General features: G+C 40.6%; 1 protein-coding gene across 2 annotated transcripts in view; it reads right to left on the bottom strand.

The window, feature by feature from the left end:
• Nucleotides 1-24,417, bottom strand: part of LHFPL3 (LHFPL tetraspan subfamily member 3) — a 589,720-nt gene that overhangs the window by 157,105 nt on the left and 408,198 nt on the right. For both annotated transcript variants that reach the window (XM_054496486.1, XM_054496487.2), the window contains exon 2: nucleotides 22,614-22,850. In XM_054496486.1, coding sequence (XP_054352461.1) covers nucleotides 22,614-22,850 — 237 coding nt within the window. The remainder of the gene's footprint in view (nucleotides 1-22,613; nucleotides 22,851-24,417) is intronic.

Here is a 24,417-nt window from a genome sequence, read left to right as displayed (position 1 = left end):
AGTGAAATCTTCTTAAACCTTAGATACTTCGTCTTTAAAATGGAATCAAAATGCCTGCCATACAAATTTGTGGGGATTAAGTGAAATAATGACTACAAAGGCCTTTGTAACTAACAGTGCCTGGCACACAGATCAGGCATATTGAATATTAGCTTCTTTAGGGCTGAGTCTTCACAGCTCTGGGCTCAATCACATTCTGAAGCTTCACTTTTGGTGAATGAATCCTTGCCTTGTGACCCTTGGTTTCAATTGTGTCTCAGTTCCCCACCATCTTGTCCTTGCCAGGATCCATGTTGCCTTACCCCCTCCTGCCCTTGGTCTTCTCTTCCGTATTTAGTTCTATGGCCAGATATTTGCTACTTAGTAGAGATTTCTCATCTGCCTGCCTGCACAGCTATCTAATTTTTGAGATTCTCCATTGCATACACCACCCTTTCACTGGTCATGACATTCTAGATTGCTATTGCTTGCCTGAACTATCACCTGTTATTTGTCACATTATTGTCCAGATGCTGAGTTCAACTTTCCTTTTTCTCGTCACTTGTAGTTGAGTCCTTCTTTTACCTCCTTGCTACCCACTTCTGCCATCTTCCCCTCCCACTCCAGCAAATATCTTTGTCTCGGGTCCTGGATGTTAACCCTCTCATGCCAGGTAGTGTTTTTAGACACGAAACAGAGTCCTCTATGTCTTTGCTGCTCAGGTGACACACTGGCATCGCTGGGAGCTTATTAGATATGCAGAATCTACTGAATCAGAAACTGCATTTTAACAAGATCCTGAGGTGATTCATAGGCACATGAAATTTTGAGAATCACTGTGCTATAAGTAAGGAAATATGACTAGGTTAGAAAATACTTTGGTGGTGCCTGGCAAAAAATCTGTTCACCTTCCTCCTGGTGATGTTCTAGGGACACATGGCTGCCTCCCAATATGGCTTGCTGGCACTTCTATTAAAAGGATGGCAATATGGTATTCTGTGTCTTTTTATCCCAAGCATGGGTTTTGTGTTGTAAGGATGAAGTTCAGGCTTGTGACAAGGTACAGTGAAATGAAAATTCCGGCAGGCTATGTATTTGAAGAAATTCGCTCTACGACTGTTCTACTTGCTTCTGAGTCAAATCAAATGAAGGGATCCTGCGTTTATGAACTGTATGGTAAAGAGAGAGAACTCTAGGAATCTGCTTTTTATTTTTGTTTTTTCCCTTTTTCTACCCTATCCTTCCTAAACCTTCTTCCATCAGTTCCTCTGAAACCAGCACCAGAGTACAGAGCAGAACATGGTGACTGAGGGCAAACAACAGGGGGAAGCTTTGAGAAATGGCAGGTATTTTTGGTGACTTACTGAACTGGTGGCTTTTCCTCCTAATGTTTTTGCTCAAAACATGTCTTTGTAATATTAGATTATTATGATTTTTTTTCATTTATTCAAATACACTCACACCCTACCCTTTCCCTACTTAGAAACTCCATCCTTGTGCTACAAGGATGAATTTGTAAAAATGTAAAAAAACCCACCATATATGGATCAATCGATCCATATATGGATAAAGAAACAGGCTTCAAGCATCTATTATGAAAAGTATAGGTTGTGAGTGATGTCAAGAGACCTAGACAGCTTCTGCAGCCTAACTTCACTTTCACTTATCTTGTCATTATATGGCCATGGGAAAAACGCAGCCTGCCTCTCTTCACAGTTTTGAATACATAAATGCTCCCATATTTCTGATGGAGCTTCTAATGAAGATGATTTTCCATTTTTCATGCTGATATCAGTTTTACCAGCTCCCATCCAGTTAGCACACCTGGGTCTGCTGTCCTTTTGTGAATATTATGGGCTCCATGATATGCACAAAGTAATCTCTTGTTTTTCTTCCGATGTGATAGGGTTTGGGAGTTGGGGTAGAAGAGAGGGTTTAAAAGCTGCAAAAATAAATAAGAGGAATGGAAAGGCCTCTACCTTGCAAGAATGGAAAGGGCTAGAGATCAATGGCTAGGAAGATTGAAAGTGCCCTCAGGCCACTTAATAAATCAAGACGTGATGGAACTTGCAGATAGGTAGAAAGGCAAATACTTGCTCACTTCTTGAGCATAGCATCGGTGGTTAAAATACCGATCAGTTAAATTTTAGACTCAGGATCTTTCTAAATTGTGGTGAATGCACAATAACTATCACTTGGCTTAAAAAAATGATACTAGGAAAATATTTGATGATGTAGCTACTTCTTTAAAAAGATGCCATATGAGTTTTTCAAAAGTAAATAGTGATGACTTCAAAGTGTGTGTACTTTGGAAAAGACTACTGTATGTTTACATGATACAAGACATCCACATGTATCATTTCTGCTTCTTGCAAGAACTGAGGGAAGAGGTGAATGCTTCCTTATTACAATAAAATGCTATACTTATGTTTAATAATTAATTAAGAAGGAATAAAAAGGTTCATAACAAGTGGACCTATCCCAGTCCATACTACTTGGTAGCCATCTTTAGCTGACTAAGGGAATAACGATAGACAGGTTTATAAATCAAAGTTTGGTTTCTGGCAGCCAAGGGAAGCATCGTCATTAGCTTAAGACAGACTCCTAATTGCATCAAATTCAGTCTATACAGCAGGGGTTCTTAAAGTGTACTCCCTGGACCAATAGCATCAGCATCTCCTGGGAACTTGGTAGAAGGGCAGATTCTCAGGCCCCACTCTGAATTGTGAATTGGAACCTCTGGGGGTCAGGCCCAGTGACAAACGCTTTAATAATAAGCTCTCCCAGTGATTCGGACACTCACTGGTTTGGGAACCACTGCTACCCAGCGGTATCTGAGGAGCGACAATAATACAATAGAAAGTGCCAGGGCTCTGAGGCAAAGCCTGAGTTCCTTCCCAGCCTTGCTATCACTCATTGTGTGACCTTGACAAGTCTTTGGCCTGCCTGAACCTTGATTTTCTCCTCTGCAAAATCAGAATCATCTCCTTTCCTCACAGGTCTGTTGTGGGGAAAGTGAGATGATGTGAGTCCTTGTTCACACAGTAGGTGCCCAGAAAACCTTGGTGCTTTTCCTCTTTCCTTCCCTGAAGCTGAACTTCCGCGGAAAAATCCAAGAGGTAAGAGCCATCAATATTTGTGGAAAATTAAGAGCGTTTTCATAAACTCATGGACATTACTTAGTGAAAGTTGGTGTTTTGTACTGAGTGAACTGTCTGCTGTCCAGGCCTGTGCTGTCCAACACAGGAGCCAAATGTGACCATTGAGCACTGGAAATGTGGCTTGTGTGAATGAGATAAGCTGCAAGTGTAAAAGACACATTGGAATTTTAAGACTTAACATGAAAAAAATTTAATTTATAATTTTTTATATGGATCTACCTCTACCTCTACCTCTACCTCTACCTACCTCTCCTGTCTCCCTCTCCCTTCTTCGGTCTCCCTCTCCTTCTTTTTTCGGTCTCCCTCTGTTGCCGAAGCTGGACTGTACTGTGGTGATCTCGGTGATCTCAGCTCGCTGCAACCTCCCTGCCTCGGGCTCCTGTCTCGGCCTGCCGAGTGCCTGGGATTGCAGGCGCGCGCCGCCACGCCTGACTGGTTTTTGTGTTTTTGGTGGAGACGGGGTTTCGCCCTGTTGACCGGGCTGGTCTCCAGCTCCTGGCCTCCAGTGATCCGCCCGCCTCGGCCTCCTGAGGTGCTGGGATTGCAGACGGAGTCTCGCTCACTCAGTGCTCAATGTTGCTCAGGCTGGAGTGCAGTGGCGTGATCTCGGCTTGCTACAACCTCCACCTCCCAACCGCCTGCCTTGGCCTCCTAAAGTGCTAAGATTACAGCCTCTGCCCCGCCGCCACCCCGTCTAGGAAGTGAGGAGCGTCTCTGCCCAGCCGCCCATCGTCTGGGATGTGAGGAGCGCCTCTGCCCGGCCGCCCCATCTGGGAAGTGAGGAGCGCCTCTGCCGGCCGCCACCCCGTCTAGGAGGAAGTGAGGAGCGCCTCTGCCCAGCCGCCCCGTCTGGAAAGTGAGGAGCGCCTCTGCCTGGCCCCCCCGTCTGGGAGATGAGGAGCGCCTCTGCCCGGCCGCCCCGTCTGGGAGGAAGTGAGGAGCACCTCTGCTTGGCCGCCCCGTCTGGGAGATGAGGAGCACCTCTGCCCGGCCGCCCCGTCTGGGAGATGAGGAGCACCTCTGCCCGGCCGCCCCGTCTGGGAGGTGAGGAGCGCCTCTGCCCGGCCACCACCCCGTCTGGGAAGCGAGGAGCGCCTCTGCCTGGCCGCCACCCCGTCTGGGAGGAAGCGAGGAGCGCCTCTGCCCGGCCGCCACCCCGTCTGGGAGGAAGTGAGGAGCGCCTCTGCCCGGCCGCCACCCCGTGTGGGAGGAAGTGAGGAGCGCCTCTGCCCGGCCGCCCCACCTGGGAAGTGAGGAGCGCCTCTGCCCGGCCGCCCTGTCTGGGAGGTGTACCCAACAGCTCCGAAGAGACAGCGACCATCGGGAGTGGGCCATGAGGACGATGGTGGTTTTGTTGAAAAGAAGGCGGGGATGTGTGGGAAAAAGAAAGGAGAGATCAGATTGTTGCTGTGTCTGTGTAGAAAGAGGTGGGCATAGGAGACTCCAGTTTGTTCTGACTAGGAGAAATTCTCCTGCCTTGGGATGCTGTTGATCTATGGCCTTTCCCCCAGCCCCTTGCTCTCTGAAACATGGGCTGTGTCAACTCAGGGTTAAATGGATTAAGGGCGGTGCAAGATGTGCTTTGTTAAACAGATGCTTGAAGGCAGCATGCTCTTTAAGAGTCATCACCACTCCCTAATCTCAAGTACCCAGGGACACAAACACTGCAGAAGGCCGCAGGGTCCTCTGCCTAGGAAAACCAGAGACCTTTGTTCATGTGTTTATCTCCTGACCTTCTCTCCACTATCATCCTATGACCCTGCCATATCCCCCTCTCCGAGAAACACCCAAGAATTATCAATAAATACTTCATAATAATAATAATAATAATAATAATAATTTTTTATATGGATTACATGCTGAAATAAAAGTTTGGGTATATTGGGTTAAATATATTATTAAAATTAATTTCACCTCTTTTTTTTAAAAAAAAATTTAAACTGTGGCTACAAGGACATGTATAAGCACATATGTGGCTCACAGAGTTAACTCCGAGTAACTCGGGCTTGTTAATAATGTCCACTCCTAAGTAAAGTTCTATGAGAGATAAGTCCCCATTCCATCTTCCAGCACTCCCACGCTGCTTTCATACAGGCAGAATCAAGAGACTTGCTTAGCCCCTCAGACATTCAAAAAAGTCAGCGTTCAGGAAATGAGAGTTCTTTAAGCATCAGCCCACTCTATCTTCTTTTGCTTAACAAAAGACAATAAAAGGCAGTTCTCTCAGATGTCTATTTGTCCCCGGCGTGACTTAAAAATCAGCTCAGGAAGTCATCTGTCAGTCAAGTGTATTACAGAGAGAAACATTTGTGAAATTACCTGAGTTGAGATGTCTCAAATGACAATTTCTTATTTGCACAACTTAAATTATTCAAACAACACAGACCTGCTCTAATCTTTAAAAAGACTTTAGGGTTACGAGGATTTGGTTCTCTGTGTTTTAAATATTTCGTCTTCTTTTAAGAACCCAACCCTATGGGAGACTCAGAGAGCATTCTAATGACAGAAAGAAGCCCCTCCTTGTGTGTACCTAGGACTGATTACATGCATCTATCTCGTAGCTTGTTTGAGTGACGCTTCCCTGAGAAAAACAACTACTCACATGAGGAATGGGCCAGATGGTAGACAGATGACTCTATGCCTGAAAAATTGCATGAGTAATATCTTATCATTCTTTCACTTCAGTTTTATTTATTTATATATTTTTGGTGGGGTGCAGAAAGCTCCCAGTTAATTACATTCAAATAAATATAGGACACCTGCTTGATGCCAGGCACTATGCTAGCCACAGTGGGTAGAACTGAAAGACACGGTCCTATTCCAGCTTGAACTAAAATTGCTATAAATGACAAGCCCCTCTATACAGCCATGATTATGATTTTATTGATTTTCATGTGTAGGGCTCATTGCTAGCTTTATTTTTATTTTAATAATTTCAACTTTTATTTTAGATTCGGGGGTACATGTGCAGGTTTGTTACATGGGTATATTATGTGATACTGAGGTTTGGGGAACAAATGATCCCTACTAGGGGATTACCCAGGTAGTGAGTATAGTACCCAATAAGCAATTTTTCAGCCCTTTGCCTGCCACTTCTTTCCCTCTTCCAGTAGTCCCCAGTGTCCATTGTTCCCATGTTTATGTCCATATATACCTCTCATTTGCAAGTGAGAACATGTGGTATTTGGTTTTTTGTTCCTGTGTTAATTCGCTTAGGATGATGGCCTCCAGCTGGATGCATGTTGCTGCAAAGAACATGATTTCATTCTTCTATTATGGCTGTGTAGTATTCCATGGTGTATATGTACCACATTTTCTTTATCCAATTCACTGCTGACAGGCACCTAGGTTGATTTCATGTCTTTGCTATTGTGAATAGTGCTGCAGTGAACATACAAGTGCACATGTCTTTTTTGTAGAACAATTTATTTTTCTCTGGGTATATAACCAGTAATGGAATTGTTGGGTCATATGGTAGTTCTATTTTTAGTTCTTTGAGAAATCTCCAAACTGCTTTCCACAGTGGCTGAACTAATTTACTTTCCCACCAAAAGTGTATAAGTGCTCCTTTTTCTCCACAGCCTTGCCAGCATCTGTTATTTTTTGTCTTTTTATTAATGGCCATTTGGACTGGTGTGAGATGATATCTCATTATGGTTTAGATTTGCATTTTTCTGATGATTAGTGATGGTAAGTATTTTTTTCCTATGTTTTTTTGTCCACTTGTATGTCTTCTTTTGAGAAGTGTCTGTTCATGTCTTTTTTTAAATGAGGTTATTTGTTTTTTGTTTGTTGAGTTGTTTAAATGCCTTATGGATTCTGGATATTAGACCTTTGTTGGATGCATAGTTTGCAAATATTTTCTCCCATTCTGTAGGTTGTCTGTTTATTCTGTTGATAGTTTCTTTTGCTGTGCAAAAGTTCTTTAGTTTAATTAGGTCTCACTTGTCAGTTTTTGTTTTTTGTTGCAATTGCTTTTGAGGACTTAGTTATAAATTATGTCCCAAGGCTGATGTCCAGATGGTACTTCCTAGGTTTCCTTCTGAGATTTGATAGTTTGAGGCCTTACAATTAAATCTTTAATCCATCTTGCATTAATTTTTGTATATGGTGGAAGATATGGGTCCAGTTTGATTCTTCCGCATATTGCTAGCCAGCTATCCCAGCACTATTTATTAAATGGGGAGTCATTTCTTCATTGCTTATTTTTGTCTACTTTGTCAAAGATCAGATGGTTGTAGGTGTGCAGCTTTATTTTGGGGTACCCTATCACTTTCTTTTTTCTCACTTGTAGGGCACCATTCTAGGTACTAGGCCCATGGTACAACAATGTTACATTTAAAAAATATTAAAGGCACATTTAAATTTAAGTTTAGCATCAGTAAAAGAGATGTTTTACACACACAGTAGTGAAAAAAGTTGTCAGAATCTCTGCTTAATATTCAAAGCAAATAATGCTTTTTTGAATGAATAAATGCTACTTTAAAAGGTAACATTGTGGGCTGGGCATAGTGGCTGATGCCTGTAGTCCCAGCACTTTGGGAGGCCGAAGTGGGTGGATCAGTTGAGGTCAGGAGTTTGAGACCAGCCTAGTCAACATGGTGAAACCCCATCTCTACTAAAAATATAAAAATTAGCCAGGCGTGGTGGAGCATGCCTATAATCCCATCTTCTTGGGAGGCTGAGGCACGAGAATCACTTGAACCCGGGAGGTGGAGGTTGCAGTGAGCTGAGAGGGCACCACTGCACTTCAGCCTGAGTGACAGAGTGAGACTGTGTAAAAAAATAAAAAAATAAATAAAAATAAAATTGTTGTGCTTAAAATGTAATATAGATACACATTTCAGATTGTTTAAGTATATCCTCCCCCATCCTAGGAGAAAAGATTTATTTGTCTAAAAAGAGACTGGATATTAATTTCATTTCATTAGTAACTGACAATTTTGTATTTATATTTTATAGATGCCAGACTCTTGCTGTTGATATTAGTATGAACATCAACATTAGGCTATAATAATAAGCTATCAAAGGTTCAGTGCAAGGTGTGGCTAGTTAAAAATTAGGAACAAGCTTAATAAAAACTTGTAAACTAATCTCAGTCCTTACTTAACTTCTCATTTGCTCTGGATTGAAGAAAGGGTGTGGGTGTGTGTGTGTGCACGCGCATGTGTTTTTCAATGTCCCCAAACAGCACTATTTATCCAGCTGTCTACTTCCTTAAGGACAGATCTCCATCCCCACTCCCCATCCTAACCCCTGGCCCCATAGCAAGACTTATTTATCCTTAGTTACCAACTAGCTTATTAAAACTAATACTAGGCTGGGTGTAGTGGCTCACACCTGTAATCCCAGCACTTTGGGAGGCCAAGGCAGGTGGATCACCTGAGGTCAGGAATTCAAGACCAGCCTGACCAACATGGAGAAACCCTGTCTCTACTAAAAATACAAAATTAACCGGGCGTGGTGGCGCATGCCTGTAATCCCAGCTACTCAGGAGGTTGAGGCAGGATAATCGCTTGAACCCAGGAGGCGGAGGTTGTGGTGAGCCAAGATCGTGCCATTGCACTCCAGCCTGGGCAACGAGTGAAACTCCATCTCAAAACAAACAAACAAACAACAAACAAACACCAAAAAACTAATACTGCACTAGTCACTGGGGCTTCTTCCATTAATATATGTGGGTGTTTCTCTGTGTGTGTGTGTGTGTGTGTGTGTGTGTGTGTGGTGGTGTTGGGGGTTGGGGGAGAGAGAGAGAGAGAGACAGAGAGAGAGAGAGACAGACAGACAGACAGAGAGAACTTGCTTAGACCTGCTTTTTGCATCATCCAGCATTTAGTTTCCCTGCTTCCTCAGCTAGGCTATATTCACTTTCTCTAGTCAATCATGAGAAGTATGTGACTCCTTGTGTGAATTGCATGAGTGGCCCCAATTCTACACCCTTCCCAGTACCCATGTCCTTTGTCGTGTCATTTTGTGGTGATTTTCCCCTGTGCATGGGGTATATGGTCCATCAGCCATGACTTACTTTGGCTGATGGGATGTTAGCAAATGTGACATAGCAGAGACTCCAGAAGTCCTTGTGCTGTTGGGCTTCACTATTCTGTGCCCTGTCATCACCTGGAAGACATTCTAGTCTGCTAGTTCCAGGAAGAAAATGAGAGACATGTGGGGCAGAGCCACCCCCAGACAAATCTAGCCTAGATGTTCTAACTCCCAGACTTGTGAGGAATAATAAATAATTATCTCTTTAAGCCACTGAATATTGGGGTGGTTTGTAAACAGAAATAGTCAATGGACACACTTCCTTCTTCCTCTTCATGCAGACCCCGGATCCTCCCCTTCTCTACTCCTTAGATGAACCGCACTCTGCCCCCCAGCATCTGGTGACAAAAAGTGAGAACTTCTGTAGCACTAGGAAAATAGAAGAGAAAACAAGGGGAAAAAATGACAGTAAAGGAGAGAAGACTATGCTGATGCCATCTGAGAGATTCCTATGGGAAAGATGGAAAAATTAACCATCACCATGCTCCTCCTGTTCCTTAATCAGTTCTCTCATATCCTTTCTTTCTCCCAACCCTTATTTTCTACTCTTAATTCTTTATGTTCCCACTATTGATCTGTATCATGAGGCCAGGGTTCTTTTACAATTATTGCTAACATTTATTGAATACTAATTATATATTAAGCACTAAGCTAAGTGCCGTACTTGGATTATGTGTTTTAAACCTCACTATGGCACTGTAAGATGGTCTATATTTTACACACGAAGAAGCTTAAGAGTCATCAAGTGATTTGTTCAAGATCCACAGCTAGTAAGCAGTGAAGCTAAGGCTCTAATCCAGGCAGGCTGACATCAAAGCCTGTGCTCTTCCCCCTATACCACACTGTCCTTTCTTGTTGAATCCTCTTCATCCTATCTTCCACTGCCATTCTTCTTCCCTTCCGTAGGCAACCATTAACATATATATTTTTATGTGAATATTTTTTGCACAGTGAAGATGGTTGTTTGGTACACATTGTTTCTAATTTATCTAAGTGATATTTATTTCTTATCTTATTCTGTTTCTTTTTTTATTAAGCATTCTGTTTTTAAGATCCATACATTTCGCTATGTGTTCATTTAATTTGTTACCTCTTACCTGCTACCTAGTACTCCATGGTTTCTACTCATCCCAAATTCTTTATCCACCCATCCGTAGTGAACAACCAGATTTCCTCCAACTCCCCACCACAAGTAATGCTCTAGTGAATATCCTCATACATGGTCCCTTAAGGCCCTAGTAAGAAATTTCCTGGGCGTAAATCCAGGAGCAGAATTGGCATGTCACAGGGAATGTTTATCTGTTGGACTAGATTGCTCCTCACAATGGTCTGCACTCCCACTAGCAGCATGTGAAGGCAAATCTATGCCTATGATCCTGTCTAAATTCTGCCAGCCTGAAAGGTGTAAACCGATAACTCACTGTTTTAACTTGCATTTATCTAATTACCAATTATTTGGGCATTTCTTTACATGCTGGCTCTGTTTTTGAGTTTCCTTTCCTAAAAATTACCTATTCATAATCTGCTCATTTTGTAACTGAGCTTTTTTTTTTTTTTCTTATTGATTCAGAGGAATCCTTTGCTTATTCTAGATACATTGGCTAGAAACATTCCAAATAGCTTCTCTCAATCTATCTTCTGGTCTTTGTGTTTGTTGTCTCTCATGAGCAGAAGTCCTATTTTGATGTTTTCAATTAATATATATTTTTGCCTTATGGTTTGTGCCTTTGAAGTTTTGTTTAAAAGAGGCCCCCGACCTCTATTCTCAAATATTGAATATTGAAAAAAACTTCTCAAATATTTTCAAAACATTTTTGTCCATTATCTTTATGGGTTTACATTTCTATTATTTCCCCTTTAAATATGATTGTTAAAATAACCTTATAATATTATGAGTGAAATAAGCTTTGAAGAGTAGGTCCGAGAACTTGATCATTGTATACATCAATTGTTTCTGTGAAAAGCCTGTGATCTGAGTTCCAAGACACCAATTTAGAAGTGGACTTTTGGAATAGAGCCTGTTTATGCATTGAAGGTTGCCAAGATATTTATGAAAGGAACTCTAAAGTTCTATTATAGTGGTCTGGCCATTGTTGTTGGCCTCCGTATCGTTACATTATAATCATAGTGTTAATGTGATTATAAATCACCTGGGGCAGTGTTGCTTAAAGTGTGGTCCTCAAATTAATTGCATTGCATTTACTTAAATGTGCTTGTTAAAAATAAAGATTTCATTTGTCAAAACCCACAGAATGTACAACACAAAGAGTGACCCCTAATATTTGGTTGATAATAATGTGTCAATATCAGTTCATCAGTTGTAATAATTGGACCACACTGATGTAAGATATTGATGGTGGAGAGGCTGTGAGCTGGTGGAGAAGGGAGTATGTGGGAACTCTCTTTACTTTGCTCAGTTTTGCTGTACACCTAAACTGCTCTAAAAATACAATTTATTAACTGAAGAAAAAAAGATTACAGAGCTGTTCCTTACAACCACTGAAGTCAGAATTTGCATTTAAGATAAGTATCCCAAGTAAATATTATGCTTTTAGAAGCTCCATAGCTACTACCTGAAAATTATTATTTGCATAATAATAATGATAAGGCTTGCTGTGGGTGTCACTTAGTGGGTGTGCATTAGCTGGTGAAGGAAGGGATTACTTCAGAATGCATCCCAAGGGACAGCCAAAGAGAAATGGGTTTCTGAGTAATGGGGGAATAGTCTCCCAAGATTTATTTTAACTTCTATAATAATAAAAATTGTATTACTTGTATTTGTTTGACACTTGGCTTTTACTTGCTGTGTTTATGGTGAGGAAAGTAAAGATATGTTCTGGACAAAACACAGGGACCTACAAGCCTACTAGCACTAAATTTTCATCACCCTGTGTATGAACTAAAGTGATTGTATTTTCTACATGGGGGATTCTTGTCTTTATTGTTTCTTCTGCCTGGGCAGAATCTCTTCCCTCCGTTACTTCTGAAGGACACCTCATCCCAAATTCACACAGACATTTTTAAGGCTTGGCTTTGCCCCTCATCTGTCTAGCAATACAATGAGGGAATTCTCAGCTAGGTTGAAAATGGGTGACATTCTAAGGAGTCACATTTCCATCAGGGGAATAAGGGCTGTCTTCGGGGACTGTCATCGAACTTGCAGAAATAGCTACACAGTTTGAGTTCCATGGATGGCAAATGTGGTAAAAGAATAAATGTTGTAAAGGAATAACCTTTTAGTCTCTTACCTCATAAATATAGGTGTATGTGGGGAGATTATAAGAAACAAAACAAAAACCGAAACCAACTGACCAACTATGATCACCCTTATATTTAAAAATATTTGTAAAGCAACCAGAGGAAAAAATTAAATTTAAGCATGTGGAGGAAGCAATCTCCAGATCTTCAAGAGGCCTCCTTGATGATTCAGTGATATTAGGAACAAAGGGAGACAGCAGGGCAAGGTAGTGAGGGGCATGGGCTATGCACCCCATTAATCAAACACTATATAAATGTTGGTTACATTAAATCAAAGCACTAAAAATGACAATTGTTAACATGTGTTAGACATTGTGAAAGACAGTTTTACATGCATTATCTCCTTTTATTTTTATAAAATCTCTATCAGGCAGGTTCTATTAATGCCCTTATAGATGAAGACACTTAAGTTTTCCCTAATTCACAGAGCTAGCAGGTAGCACAAATCAGTTTCCCAACGCTGGCAGAGAGCTCTGTTTCCAAGAAAAGGCAGCAATAAAATTTTATCAGAAATGTGATTTTTCAGCCTATGATTGAGTGAAACTTTCTGTGTCATGGGTTACTTACTGATTTCTAATTATAATAAAACAAACTGGTGAGATTTCATTTCCTTTCTCTGCGCCTTGGTTTTTCATCGGTAAAACAAGGGAGTTAAGTGACTTCATTGGTCCTCAATACTGGCTGTGCATTGGAACTTCCTGGGGAATTTTTCATACCTAGATCTACTTCATACCAACTGAATGAGACTCTCTGGAGTGGGACCCAATCCCTGGAATCCTTTTTTTTTTTTTTTTGAGATGGAGTCTCGCTCTATCTCCCAGGCTGGAGTGCAGTGGCATGATCTTGGTTCACTGCAACCTCCACCTCCTGGGTTTAAGTGATTCTCCTGCCTAAGCCTCCCAAGTATCTGGGGCTACAGGCATCCACCACCATGCCTGGATAATTTTTTGTATTTTTAGTAGAGATGGGGTTTTGCCATATTGGCCAAGGTGGTCTCGAACTCCTGACCTCAAGTGACCCATCCGCCTCAGCCTCCTTAAGTGCTGGGATTACAGGTGTGAGCCACCATGTCCGGCCTGGAATCCTTTTAAATCTCCCCAGGTGATTGTGAAGAACCAGGGCCTTTCTGCCTCTGTCACTGCATTTCAATATTTCTTTACCTTGATCCCCAATATAGATGAGAGGGGACACTGGTTTTATCACCCCTAAGTTACTACACCCCCTTAGTAGCTGAAGCATATGAATTGTTGACCTAAGTTTTTCAAGAAGATGAAATTTCTCTGTCTGGACCAATTCTTGAAAGCCTCCCCCTTTTTTCAGACAAGCTTATGGCATGCAGCACCCCAAATAAAATAATCTGAACTAACACAGGCCTACACATTTCCAACCCAGGGCAGCTCTGGATTGGGTACCTGAATTTGGCTTGGGCTAGTGATTTCTGACTGAGAAAGTATTCATCCAGCCTCTGAGGAAATATAATGAATGAAGATGGGATAGGGAATATGTGTTCTACAGGCATCTAGGAAGAGTCTTGAATAATTTGTCAGTTTTTCTTCCTGTTGTTGCATTGGTTCTTGGTACACACTTACAGGGTTATACCACAACAAATATTCATTTTTGAAACATACTGTATTAATTAGGAATGCTTTCAGTTGCAAGTAGCAGCACATTCAACCATGGCGGCTTAAATAATAAGAGTTTTGTTTTTCTCATGTAAAATTCCTGGAATTTGTTTTAAAAACTTCACAGTGCGCAAATCTCAGTGATTCTCTTCTCCATTTCCTCACAGTCATTGGATGGCGGCTGCAGTTCCTGCCATCTCTTTTATGTTCCTTTAGGAAGAAGGAGAAAAAGGAAGGGGCAGCTTCTATATCAGGAAAGCAAAAGTTTCCCAGGAACCCTGCAGCCGACTCCTGCTGACAATTTGTTGGCCAGAGAGGAAAGGGAGTTGGGAAGTGTCAGCCGACCACCAGGGTCTGCTTTGGCTTGGATGTTTTGTGGGGAGTATCAGAAGCTCAGTTTTGGAAATATTAAGTTTGAGAAGCTAATTAGATATTCAAAAAGGGGTATCGGGTAAGCTGTTGGGTATAGAGACCAAAGTTCATTGAAGGGATGGGAGGAGGCTTAAACTTGGGAGAAATCAGAATATAGATGTTATTTAAAGTTGTGACGCCTGATGAGATTACCTAAGGAAGTGTGTGTAGCTAGAAAGGATACACCAGTTAAAGAATGGAGCCATGTGAAAGGAATTGGCAAAGCAGACCACATCAGAAGAGCCCAGAAAGAAAATTAGGCAAGGTCAGCGACCGGAAGCCAACTGAAGAGAGGGTTTCAAGATGGGGCCAGTAGTCAACTGTGAAAAGGCTACTGACAGGTCAATATAAGGATTGAAAGTTGAGCATGAGATTTAGCAGTTAAGAGGTTGGAGTGACCTTGATAAGACAGTGCCTATGAAATTCTGAGGTGAAAACCTGAATGGAATGAGTTCATGAAAAGAGTGGGAGGAGAGAAATTAGAAGTAGCATGAATATAAGACAATTCTATAAGGGCATCTAAGGTCAGCTCCAACTCTCAGATTAACTTGGGCCCTTCTGAAAAAGTGACAGGATATATGCAGTTTCTTTAGAGGCACATTCTGAGATGCTTTGATGACCACAAGGACTTTGTTAAACACAAATCCCATCGGGAAACAGGCAGTTCACTATGACCTTATGAAGGTTTTAATTCAAAGCACTTGAAGATACTTTTTTTTCTGGGCTTCCTGATCTTACTTCAGTAGGTTTTTATAAAGTTAATAGCCAAGTAAGAGTATAGCTTTAAAGGCTATTCCTCATTCTTAAATGCATTAAACTGTTGATTAATAACATTATCTAAAAGCTATCAAATAAAAATAAGACCAAACTCTTTACTTGTACAGAGTGGACTGATCAAGTTGAAAGCAACAGAACAAGCATCTATAAGAATCGATTATACGTCCCAGCACTTTGGGAGGCTGAGGCAAGTGGATCCCTTGGGCCTAGGACTTCATGAGACCAGCTGGGCAACATGGTAAGGCCCTGTTTCTAAAAAAAAAAAAGGACCAAAAAAAAAATTGCAGGGCGTGGTGGTGTGTGCCTGTAGTCCCAGCTACTTTAGGAGGCTGTGGGAGGAATACCGGACCCCAGGAGGTCGAGGCTGCAGTGAGCCGTGATCATGCCACTGTATTCCAGCCTGGGTGACAGCATGAGACCCTGTCTCAAAAAAAAGGAAAAAAGAATTGATTACATGATGCTGTGTAAAACAAAGAACTGGAAATTTTGAGGAAAATGATTTGTGTTTGAGTCCTGCATCCAATCCTTCCTAGCTGTGAAAATTTAGATAAAATATTAAGTTTTTCTGCAGCTTGGTTTTTGATGTGTAAAATGGGGATAATGATAAACATCTCACAGGGTTATTGCAGAGATCAACGAAAGGGTTATATGGGAAAATGCTTAGTAATGAGAATAAATAAAGCCTATGTAGATATTATTGATTATAAATTGCTTTCACACACATGTTTTGTTGGACTCTCTCAAATCTATGTAGGAGGCAGGGATGGGTATTGTTAAATATTTTTAAATATTTTAAAGAAATGTTTTAAAGAAGGTAAAGCCGAGGCTCTGAGATGTTAAGGGGCTAGGCCAAAGTCACATGACTAATACCTGCCAGAGTTGAGAGCAGAAATAGTTTTCTGTCTATGATCTGGGGTTCTGTCCACTATTAAGGTGTTCACATGGACACCACATGGTATCAGAATGCAGTGAGGCAAGGAGGCTCCTCTGCCATGGACCAGAGTTTCTAAATTGCACTCATTCTACTCTTGGTGGTGTGACTATATAGGCCTCTGACAGCATGGGTCCATGGGTGGGTACACATCTGAAGCAGGAAACATTCGGGGCATCCTAGAGCCCCTTCCCCTTTGACTTTTTGTTTGTTTGTTTGTTTTTTGAGATGGAGTCTCTCTCTGTCGCCCAGGCTGGAGTGCAGTGGCATGATCTCTGCTCACTGCAACCTCTGCCTCCCGGGTTCAAGAGATTCTCCTGCCTCAGCATCCTGAGTAGCTGGAACTACAGGTGCCCACCACCATGCCCAGCTAATTTTTTTTTGTATTTTTAATAGAGATGAGGTTTCACCATATTGGCTAGGCTGGTCTCAAACTCCTGACCCAGTGATCAGCCCGACTCGGCCTCCCATCCCCTTTGACTTTCACATTTCCCCTCCCCTAGTCAACCCTGCATACTAACAAGTTCCTAAAAGAGTATTTAATGTGCTCACTGATACAAAAGCAGGAGCATTTACTGCCCTCATGTCCTCTTTTTAAAGAACACCTCTGAAGATATCCTTAGAATTGAAATATATTATAGCTAGAAAGACCCTCAGATGACATTTGGTCATGCCCTGCATTTCACAGGCCAGGAAGCTTAATTTTGGAACTATTAAGATATTGGCCCAAGGCTCCTCAGCTGGTGTCAGAGACAGGACTAGCACTGGGCAGCTTGAATCCAAGTGGACAATCTTTCCACTACACCACACCGCCACTCCCAGTGTGGCCATAACATGGTGTGATACCTAAAACAAAAATTTTGAAAGATTTCTCAATTAGTTGCTTAAATAAAGTGAATTTATTCTACCTCCCCCACTATAGCATTAAAAAAGCTTAAACCCTTAATATATAAATGGTGGCTGGAGTCACCTCTTGATGGATAATCATGTTTTCTCATTTGTAGTTTAAGTGCTAGAAGACAAAGTGACTTTAAAATTGTTCATGAGAGGACCCAATTATCTGATAAGAAATTCCAAAGACTATATACACAAATGCAGAAACAGACCTCTTTATGAATGGTGTCTGACAAGGAAAGAGGTATTTGTGGCATAGGCGCTCTGGAAAATGTAATTATTTATCCTTTCATAATTAATGAAAGAAATTGAAAATGAAGCTTTCATTTCAAATCCTTTTTATCTGGATGAAACTTTAATTTTACATAATTAAATTGACTTCACAGTTCAGTGTGTTAAAATATGCGATTAAGCAGCATATCAAGGTTAAATGCCTACTGTTATTGGCTCATTTAGAAATCATGCTGCTGAACTCCCAAGCAATACCTGCCTGTCCACGATCAGCCCCAGAGCCAGGGATAGCACACACCCTGTAGAGCTGCTCCCCAAATTCAGAGCAGGCAGTTGAGTTTTACTGAGTGTGCCAGCTCCTATATAAAGTTAGTTGGCACTGGGCACTGCAGCTCACACTTGTAATCCTGCTGCTTTGGGAGGCCAAGGCAGGAGGATCCCTTGAAGCCAGGAGTTTGAGGCCAGCCTGGGTACCCTGTCTCTACAAAAAACAACCCCCACCGCCAATACACAAAAATGTAGCAGGATGTGATGGCACACACTTGTAGTCCTAGCTACTCCAGAGGCTAAGGCAGGAGGATCGCTTGAGCCCAGGAGTTCAAGGCTATAGTAAGCTATGATCGTGTCACTGCTCTCTGGCCTGAGCAACAGAGTGAGACTCTGTCTCTAAGAATAATAAAAATAAAAACAAATAAAAATTAAGTTAGTTAGATATTTAAAGAGGTTCCACTTTTCTTTTTCAGTGGGGCTTTGTTTTTTGGCATAAAGAAATATTCTGGCACTTCACTGGAACTCCATAGATTATTCAGTTTATCTCTTATAAAGGTTTTCTTTAAGACAACAGTTGTATCTTCAAAATTGTTGCCTTCTGTTTCATGAAACTACATTTTTAACATACTTTTTAAGTATGTTAAAATTCCTTCATTTTAATTTTCCCACTTTACAATTTATGATAAATCTTAGCTGTGACTTCTTTCAAATGATCTCGTGGAAAGGAGAAACTTAGGCATGTGGGAGGCATTGAAGGGGGACACTGAAATGAGGATTGGGGCTAGTTGACTGGAAGTGTGTCACAGGAAAAAGCAGTCTGTAGAAGTGGAGACTTTTAGCTGTGTACACCCCTCCCTTGTTTTCCTTTTGAATATCACCTTTGTGATGATTAATTTATGGCTCAGCAGCATCTTGTATTCCCTTTCATCTGAAGACTCTGTGAGTAGAGCATTGTTCAACAATTAGAATTGAGCTTTTTCCCTCCCCTTGCATATTTTAGAATTCATGTAACAGTGATTTTTGTGTATCCATTGGGTGGAATGTTGGGAAGCATTCATGGATCTAAGCAATATCCTTGCTGTAATGACACTTAGAAAGCCTGAATCTATATGGTGGCTGATATGGTTTGCCTCTGTCCCCACCCAAATCCCACCTTGAATTGTAATAATTCCCACATGTTTAGGCCAGGGCCAGGTGGAGATTAATTGAATCATGGGGGCGCTTTCCCCCATACTGTTCTCGTGATAATGAGTAAGTCTCACAAGATGTGATGGTTTTATAAATGGGAGTTCCTCTGCATAAGCTCTTGCCTGCTGCCATGTAGACGTGACTTTGCTCTTCCTTTGCCTTCTACCATGATTGTGAGACATCCCCAGCCATGTGGAACTGTGAATCAATTAAACTTCTTTCCTTTATAAATTACCCAGTCTCAGGTATGTCTTTATTAGCAGCATGAGAACAGACTAATACAGTGGCCTTTCCAGATAAATGGGGACGTGTGTTGCTGCATTAATTACAATAGCCACAAAAAGAAGACATGATCATGACATGAAAGTGACACTGAGGAAGAACTTCACATTAGGGGCATATTCTACAATTTCAAGCTTATTCTCACTATAATGCTCTTGTTCATCATGGGATGTAAGTGATATAATTGGTAGACCATTGCATTTGTTCATTTTCATGCTGCTATGAAGAACTTCTTGAGACTGTGTAATTTATAAAGGAAAGAGGCTTAATTGACTCACATTTCCACATTGCTGGGGAGGCCTCAGGAAACTTACAATCATGGTGGAAGGGGAAGCAAATACATCCTTCTTCACATGGCAGCAGGAGAGAGAAGTGCCAGCAGGGGAAATGCCACACACTTATAAAACCATCAGATCTCATGAAAATCACTCACTATCACGAGAACAGCATGGGGGAGCCACCTCCATGATCTAATCACTTCCCATGAGGTCCCTTTCCCAACAAGTGGAAATTATAATTTGGATTACAATTTAAGATGAGATTTGGATGGGGACACAGAGCCAGACCATATCAACCATAAAACTGGGAGATTATAAAACACATTACAGTGTGTATCCCTTTCAGATGTGTAATCTCTATCAGAATGTATGAATACTTTGCTCTGTTGAGCCAAGTCTTGAGATATGACATTGCGTTCTTCCATGACACTGAAAGGCATCATGTGCTTAATAAATTCTTCTAAAATTTCAAGCTGGAACTAGATTTGCTTGTCTCATTGCATTGCCCTGAAACCAAAAGGAAGCCTTGGCTACCACGGTACATCTCAGTAGTTTTATCAGAAAAAACTTAATAGTGAAATCCAAAACAAGAACAGCAGCAAAAAAATAATAGTGAAAAAAGTCTTAATAGGTGAAAAGTTATATCAACGCATCCATGCAATTTGTAAAAGTACCCATTTATATATAATTAATTACACAATTTCAAATTATTCTTATATTTTTAATTAAAACCAACCTCTCTTCCTTTAGAATCTATAGAAGATAGCATTGATGACATTTAATTTTGATAATTACATGCACCTGAACACCACTAAAACTACTGTTTAATGAAACTATGTTCACACATACAACATGCAGAACTACTGATTGGTCTTTCCTCGAACAATCTGACTTTGGAAGCTTCAATGTCTAGCAAGTGTTTAAATAATACCAAACAATAAAGGCTACTTTGTATAGCAAGTGTAAATCTTGTACCATTTCCCAGGAACATGCAGGTTTGACTAAATTTTATACAAGGCTTAGAAATCCTGGTCTGATTTTATATAGATCCCATTGCACGAGGGTCTGATATGCCCTACAATAGAGCTGTTTACATCTTCTCAGAGTCTGAGATTAAGGAATTTCAATTGAGAAATAAAAATGTGGTGCAACTGAAATGTTTCATCAATGTGGCCTGATGATCTGACTGCTTTATTGGATCTATCTGGTTTGATGCAGATGAACTCCTACTAATTTTCATCCTTCAGAACAAGATGGAAGAAACTACGGTCATACATGCAAATGGAGATGATGAACACAGAAGAATTATGCAAAGATAATCCCTAAACCTTATATTGGCCTTTTTAAACCTTCTTTCTCATCAAAAGTTATAGCAAGGCGGTTTAATATATCACTGACGGAACACGATGCTTTGTTTAATGAAGACTCAGATGGAAAGGATCAGACATCAACCTTTAAATGTATCAACCAGAAGAAAAGACCAATTTTGAAAACTGTTGAGCATTATTCTATACCTCTAGCTGTTCTTTTCTGAAACATGAATTGGGAGAATTATTGTCACTCACATTGTGAGTATGAGTTATAATTCTCAATTCCCAAGTAAAAATCTTCCTGCTTTTGTTATATTTTTCTTCTTGTGAATTTTTTTCTCTTTGTGGTCAAAAGATGTCTGGAAAGTGAAAGGTTCTAAATATGACTTTGAACTGTACAGAAAACAATAGCATTCTGGTCCATTTAGGTGGGGGCAAAAATCATGAATCTGCAGAACAAGCTAGGCTTTTATTTAATTCATTCTTTTGAAAAAGATAGCTTGTTCTAATATTGAATTATCCTTACCATTACATTTGAAGTAAAGTTAACTGGACAGAGACCTGTCTACATCCAACAAGCTACAAAGACAACAAAGGTACCACCCTAATGAATGCCTGTGAAAGCACAAAATCTATAATGTAAATAAAAGCATAATTATCTTCATATCATCCTTTTTATCTAGAAAGGGCAGCTCTGAGAAGGTGGTAGTTTTGTTTTTAGGAAGTTTCAGCACCACTCCCCTGTGTAAGGGTTATTTTTGTGTTTAGAATACTTTTGATAGAACTAAGTAAACTAATATGTGTTCTGCCTATAAATCAGGGAGAAAAGGGGTTTGTGGATGACTGCTGCTCTCCTGGGCTGCTCCATTTTAGTCCACAGACTATTTCTATGTCATAGTTTACCCGCATAAACAGTGATGGTCTAGATATAAAGCCTGCTATGCTATCATTACATGTGACATTTATGTAGAAACTAATATATACTTATATTTGAGTCCCGTTGAAGCAGTGAAGGGTTTTTGAAGTTAGCACCTACTTGAAATAATAAGCTAAATCTCATACTTCAAGGATGGATTTAGCTCCCAAGTAGAACTAAGAGCTAGAAGAAGGAGCCACTCAGCTAAAGGTGCTAATGTAAGTGCACAGTTTTAAAGTTAAAGATAACATAAAGATAAAACTGTTAAATGAATCTAAGTCTACTAAAAAAAAGAGACATCAAAATTCTATCCCAAAAAATTGGTTTAGAAATCTGAAAAGAAAATTAAAAGATTCATCTTCAATAATAACTTGCTACCTCTTATTTGCCCACTATAATATATTTATGTATCATTCAATAGTCAATGTCCTATTTTCTATCCTGGTTTTCTTTGTGTTTCAGAAGCCAATTTCTTTTTGAAAAGAAGTCTGAGGACTTTTGATACCCAGATAACACATTTAAAATTCAGCTAATTAGGTAACTACTGAAATCTCTAACTAACTATTTGGGGCCAGTTTTACTACTTCTCTCTGAGAAGTTGGGTCTGAATTCAATTATCACAAATAGTTTAATAAAGATATGTATAGATGATGTTAGAGATTCTCCAGGCATTTATTTCAACCTAAAACATAGCTGAATACATGGAGAGAAAGTACTTTCCATTCAACCAAATAGACACCACCCACGGTTACATCTTAGCCATTAGCTTCTGATGGCAAACCTGAAATCAGAGGAAGACGGAAGAAGAAACCGGAAAAAAAACCATCAAAATAATAATAATGGACTAAGGGAGTTTCAGAAAGATAAGTAAGTATAATATTATATTTTTATCGTGTAAGTTTCTTGAGTTGAGTCTGGGGTAAAGTCTGCAAGCTACACAGTATTAAAAGAGGCAGCAAATTAGAACCACAGGGGAAGCACTAGTATTTGAGGGGAAAGAATGGAGAGCACCATTTTTTTGTGCTTGAGGCATCCAGGTAAGAGTTCCCGAAAGCAATCTTACCTTTGTTTTCTGCCTTCAGTTCCTCTGCCATCAAGCTGTCTTGTCGATTACCAAGCACAAATGCTAGAAATGAGAGGATCAGGGCATCCAAAATTCCAATAATAGCCAGGATGTATGCCCAGCGGACTGAGCAAGCCCCAAGAGTGTACTTGTCTGTCTTTTCTCCACACATCCGTTTTACTTCATCTGAGTCCCAGCCATCAGGGAAAATCATACAGCCAAGCACAAGGCAGGCAGCTTGGAGAGAAAGAGAGAAAAACAAAAGAAACAAAAAAGATAAGTCAATAAATCTTAACTTAGCAAATGTTTCCATTGTCTGTTGAATCATTGTTTCAAATTATTCTTGATTTAAAAAACAGCAAATCTCACCACTGTCACTCTGAATGTGTGTGTGTTTGTGGGCACGCGCACGTGCACGTGTGTGTTTTGCTGGTTAAGGTAAAAGCAGCCCAGCACTCTACATTGAAAGAAACTTTGAGAATGCACCTTAAAGTGAGCCCAAGCATCCCGAAAGAGGTTAAGAAAATATTAAGAAATGGAATTTTGGGGTGCATTTGTGGGAAGGGTTCCATTACAAATAGGTCATAAGGAATCATAACACTGCAAAATAACAATTCAAGGCTGGCTTTGAGGAGCTATGACAGCAGCCACAAAAGGATAACATGGCAAACACTAGAGTGTGTACTGACTTTGAATCACTATAAAAAATATTTTTATATTGGGATCTCCCCTCTTCCCCTGCCACAGAAAAGTTTCGTTTTTTTCTCCTTCTTTTTCTTTGTTTTTCTGGTATGGATATAGAGAAAGGAGAACTATAATACACTGTTGGTAGAAATGTAAACTGGTACAGCCATATGGAAAACAACATGGAGGATCCTCAAAAAATTAAAAATAGAACTACAATATGATTCAGCAATACCACTATTGAGTATATGTCCAAAGGAAATAAAATTAGTATGTCAAAGAGATATCTGAACTCCCATGTTATTACAGCACTCTTTACAATAGCCAAGGTATGCAATCAACCTAATGTCTATCAATGGATGAATGGATAAAGAAAATGTTATGGTGGTTCCAAGATGGCCGAATAGGAACAGCTCCAGTCTACAGCTCCCAGCGTGAGCGACACAGAAGACAGGTGATTTCTGCATTTCCAACTGAGGTACTGGGTTCATCTCACTGGGGCTTGTTGGACAGTGGGTGCAGGACAGTGGGTGCAGCGCATTGAGCATGAGCCGAAGGAGGGCGAGGCATCGCCTCACCCGGGAAGTGCAAGGGGTCAGGGAATTCCCTTTCCTAGCCAAGCAAAGCTTTAACAGACGGCACCTGGAAAATCAGGTCACTCCCATCCTAATACTGTGCTTTTCCAATGGTCTTAGCAAACAGCACACCAGTGTCTGGTCCATGAACAGACACTTCTCAAAAGAAGACATTTATGCAGCCAAAAGACACATGAAAAAATGCTCATCATCACTGGCCATCAGAGAAATGCAAATCAAAACCACAATGAGATATCATCTCACACCAGTTAGAATGGCGATCATTAAAAAGTCAGGAAACAACAGGTGCTGGAGAGGCTGTGGAGAAATAGGAACACTTTTACACAGTTGGTGGGACTGTAAACTAGTTCAACCATTGTGGAAGACAGTGTGGCCATTCCTCAGGGATCTAGAACTAGAAATACCATTTGACCCAGCAATCCCATTACTGGGTATATACCCAAAGGAATATAAATCATGCTGCTATAAAGACACATGCACATGTATGTTTATTGTGGCACTACTCAGAATAGCAAAGATTTGGA

This window comes from Pongo pygmaeus, chromosome 6, assembly GCF_028885625.2.
Source record: "Pongo pygmaeus isolate AG05252 chromosome 6, NHGRI_mPonPyg2-v2.0_pri, whole genome shotgun sequence".
Lineage (NCBI taxonomy): Eukaryota > Metazoa > Chordata > Mammalia > Primates > Hominidae > Pongo > Pongo pygmaeus.
The sequence above is the reverse complement of the archived record's forward strand: the minus strand, read 5'-3'. Positions and strand labels throughout refer to the sequence as shown.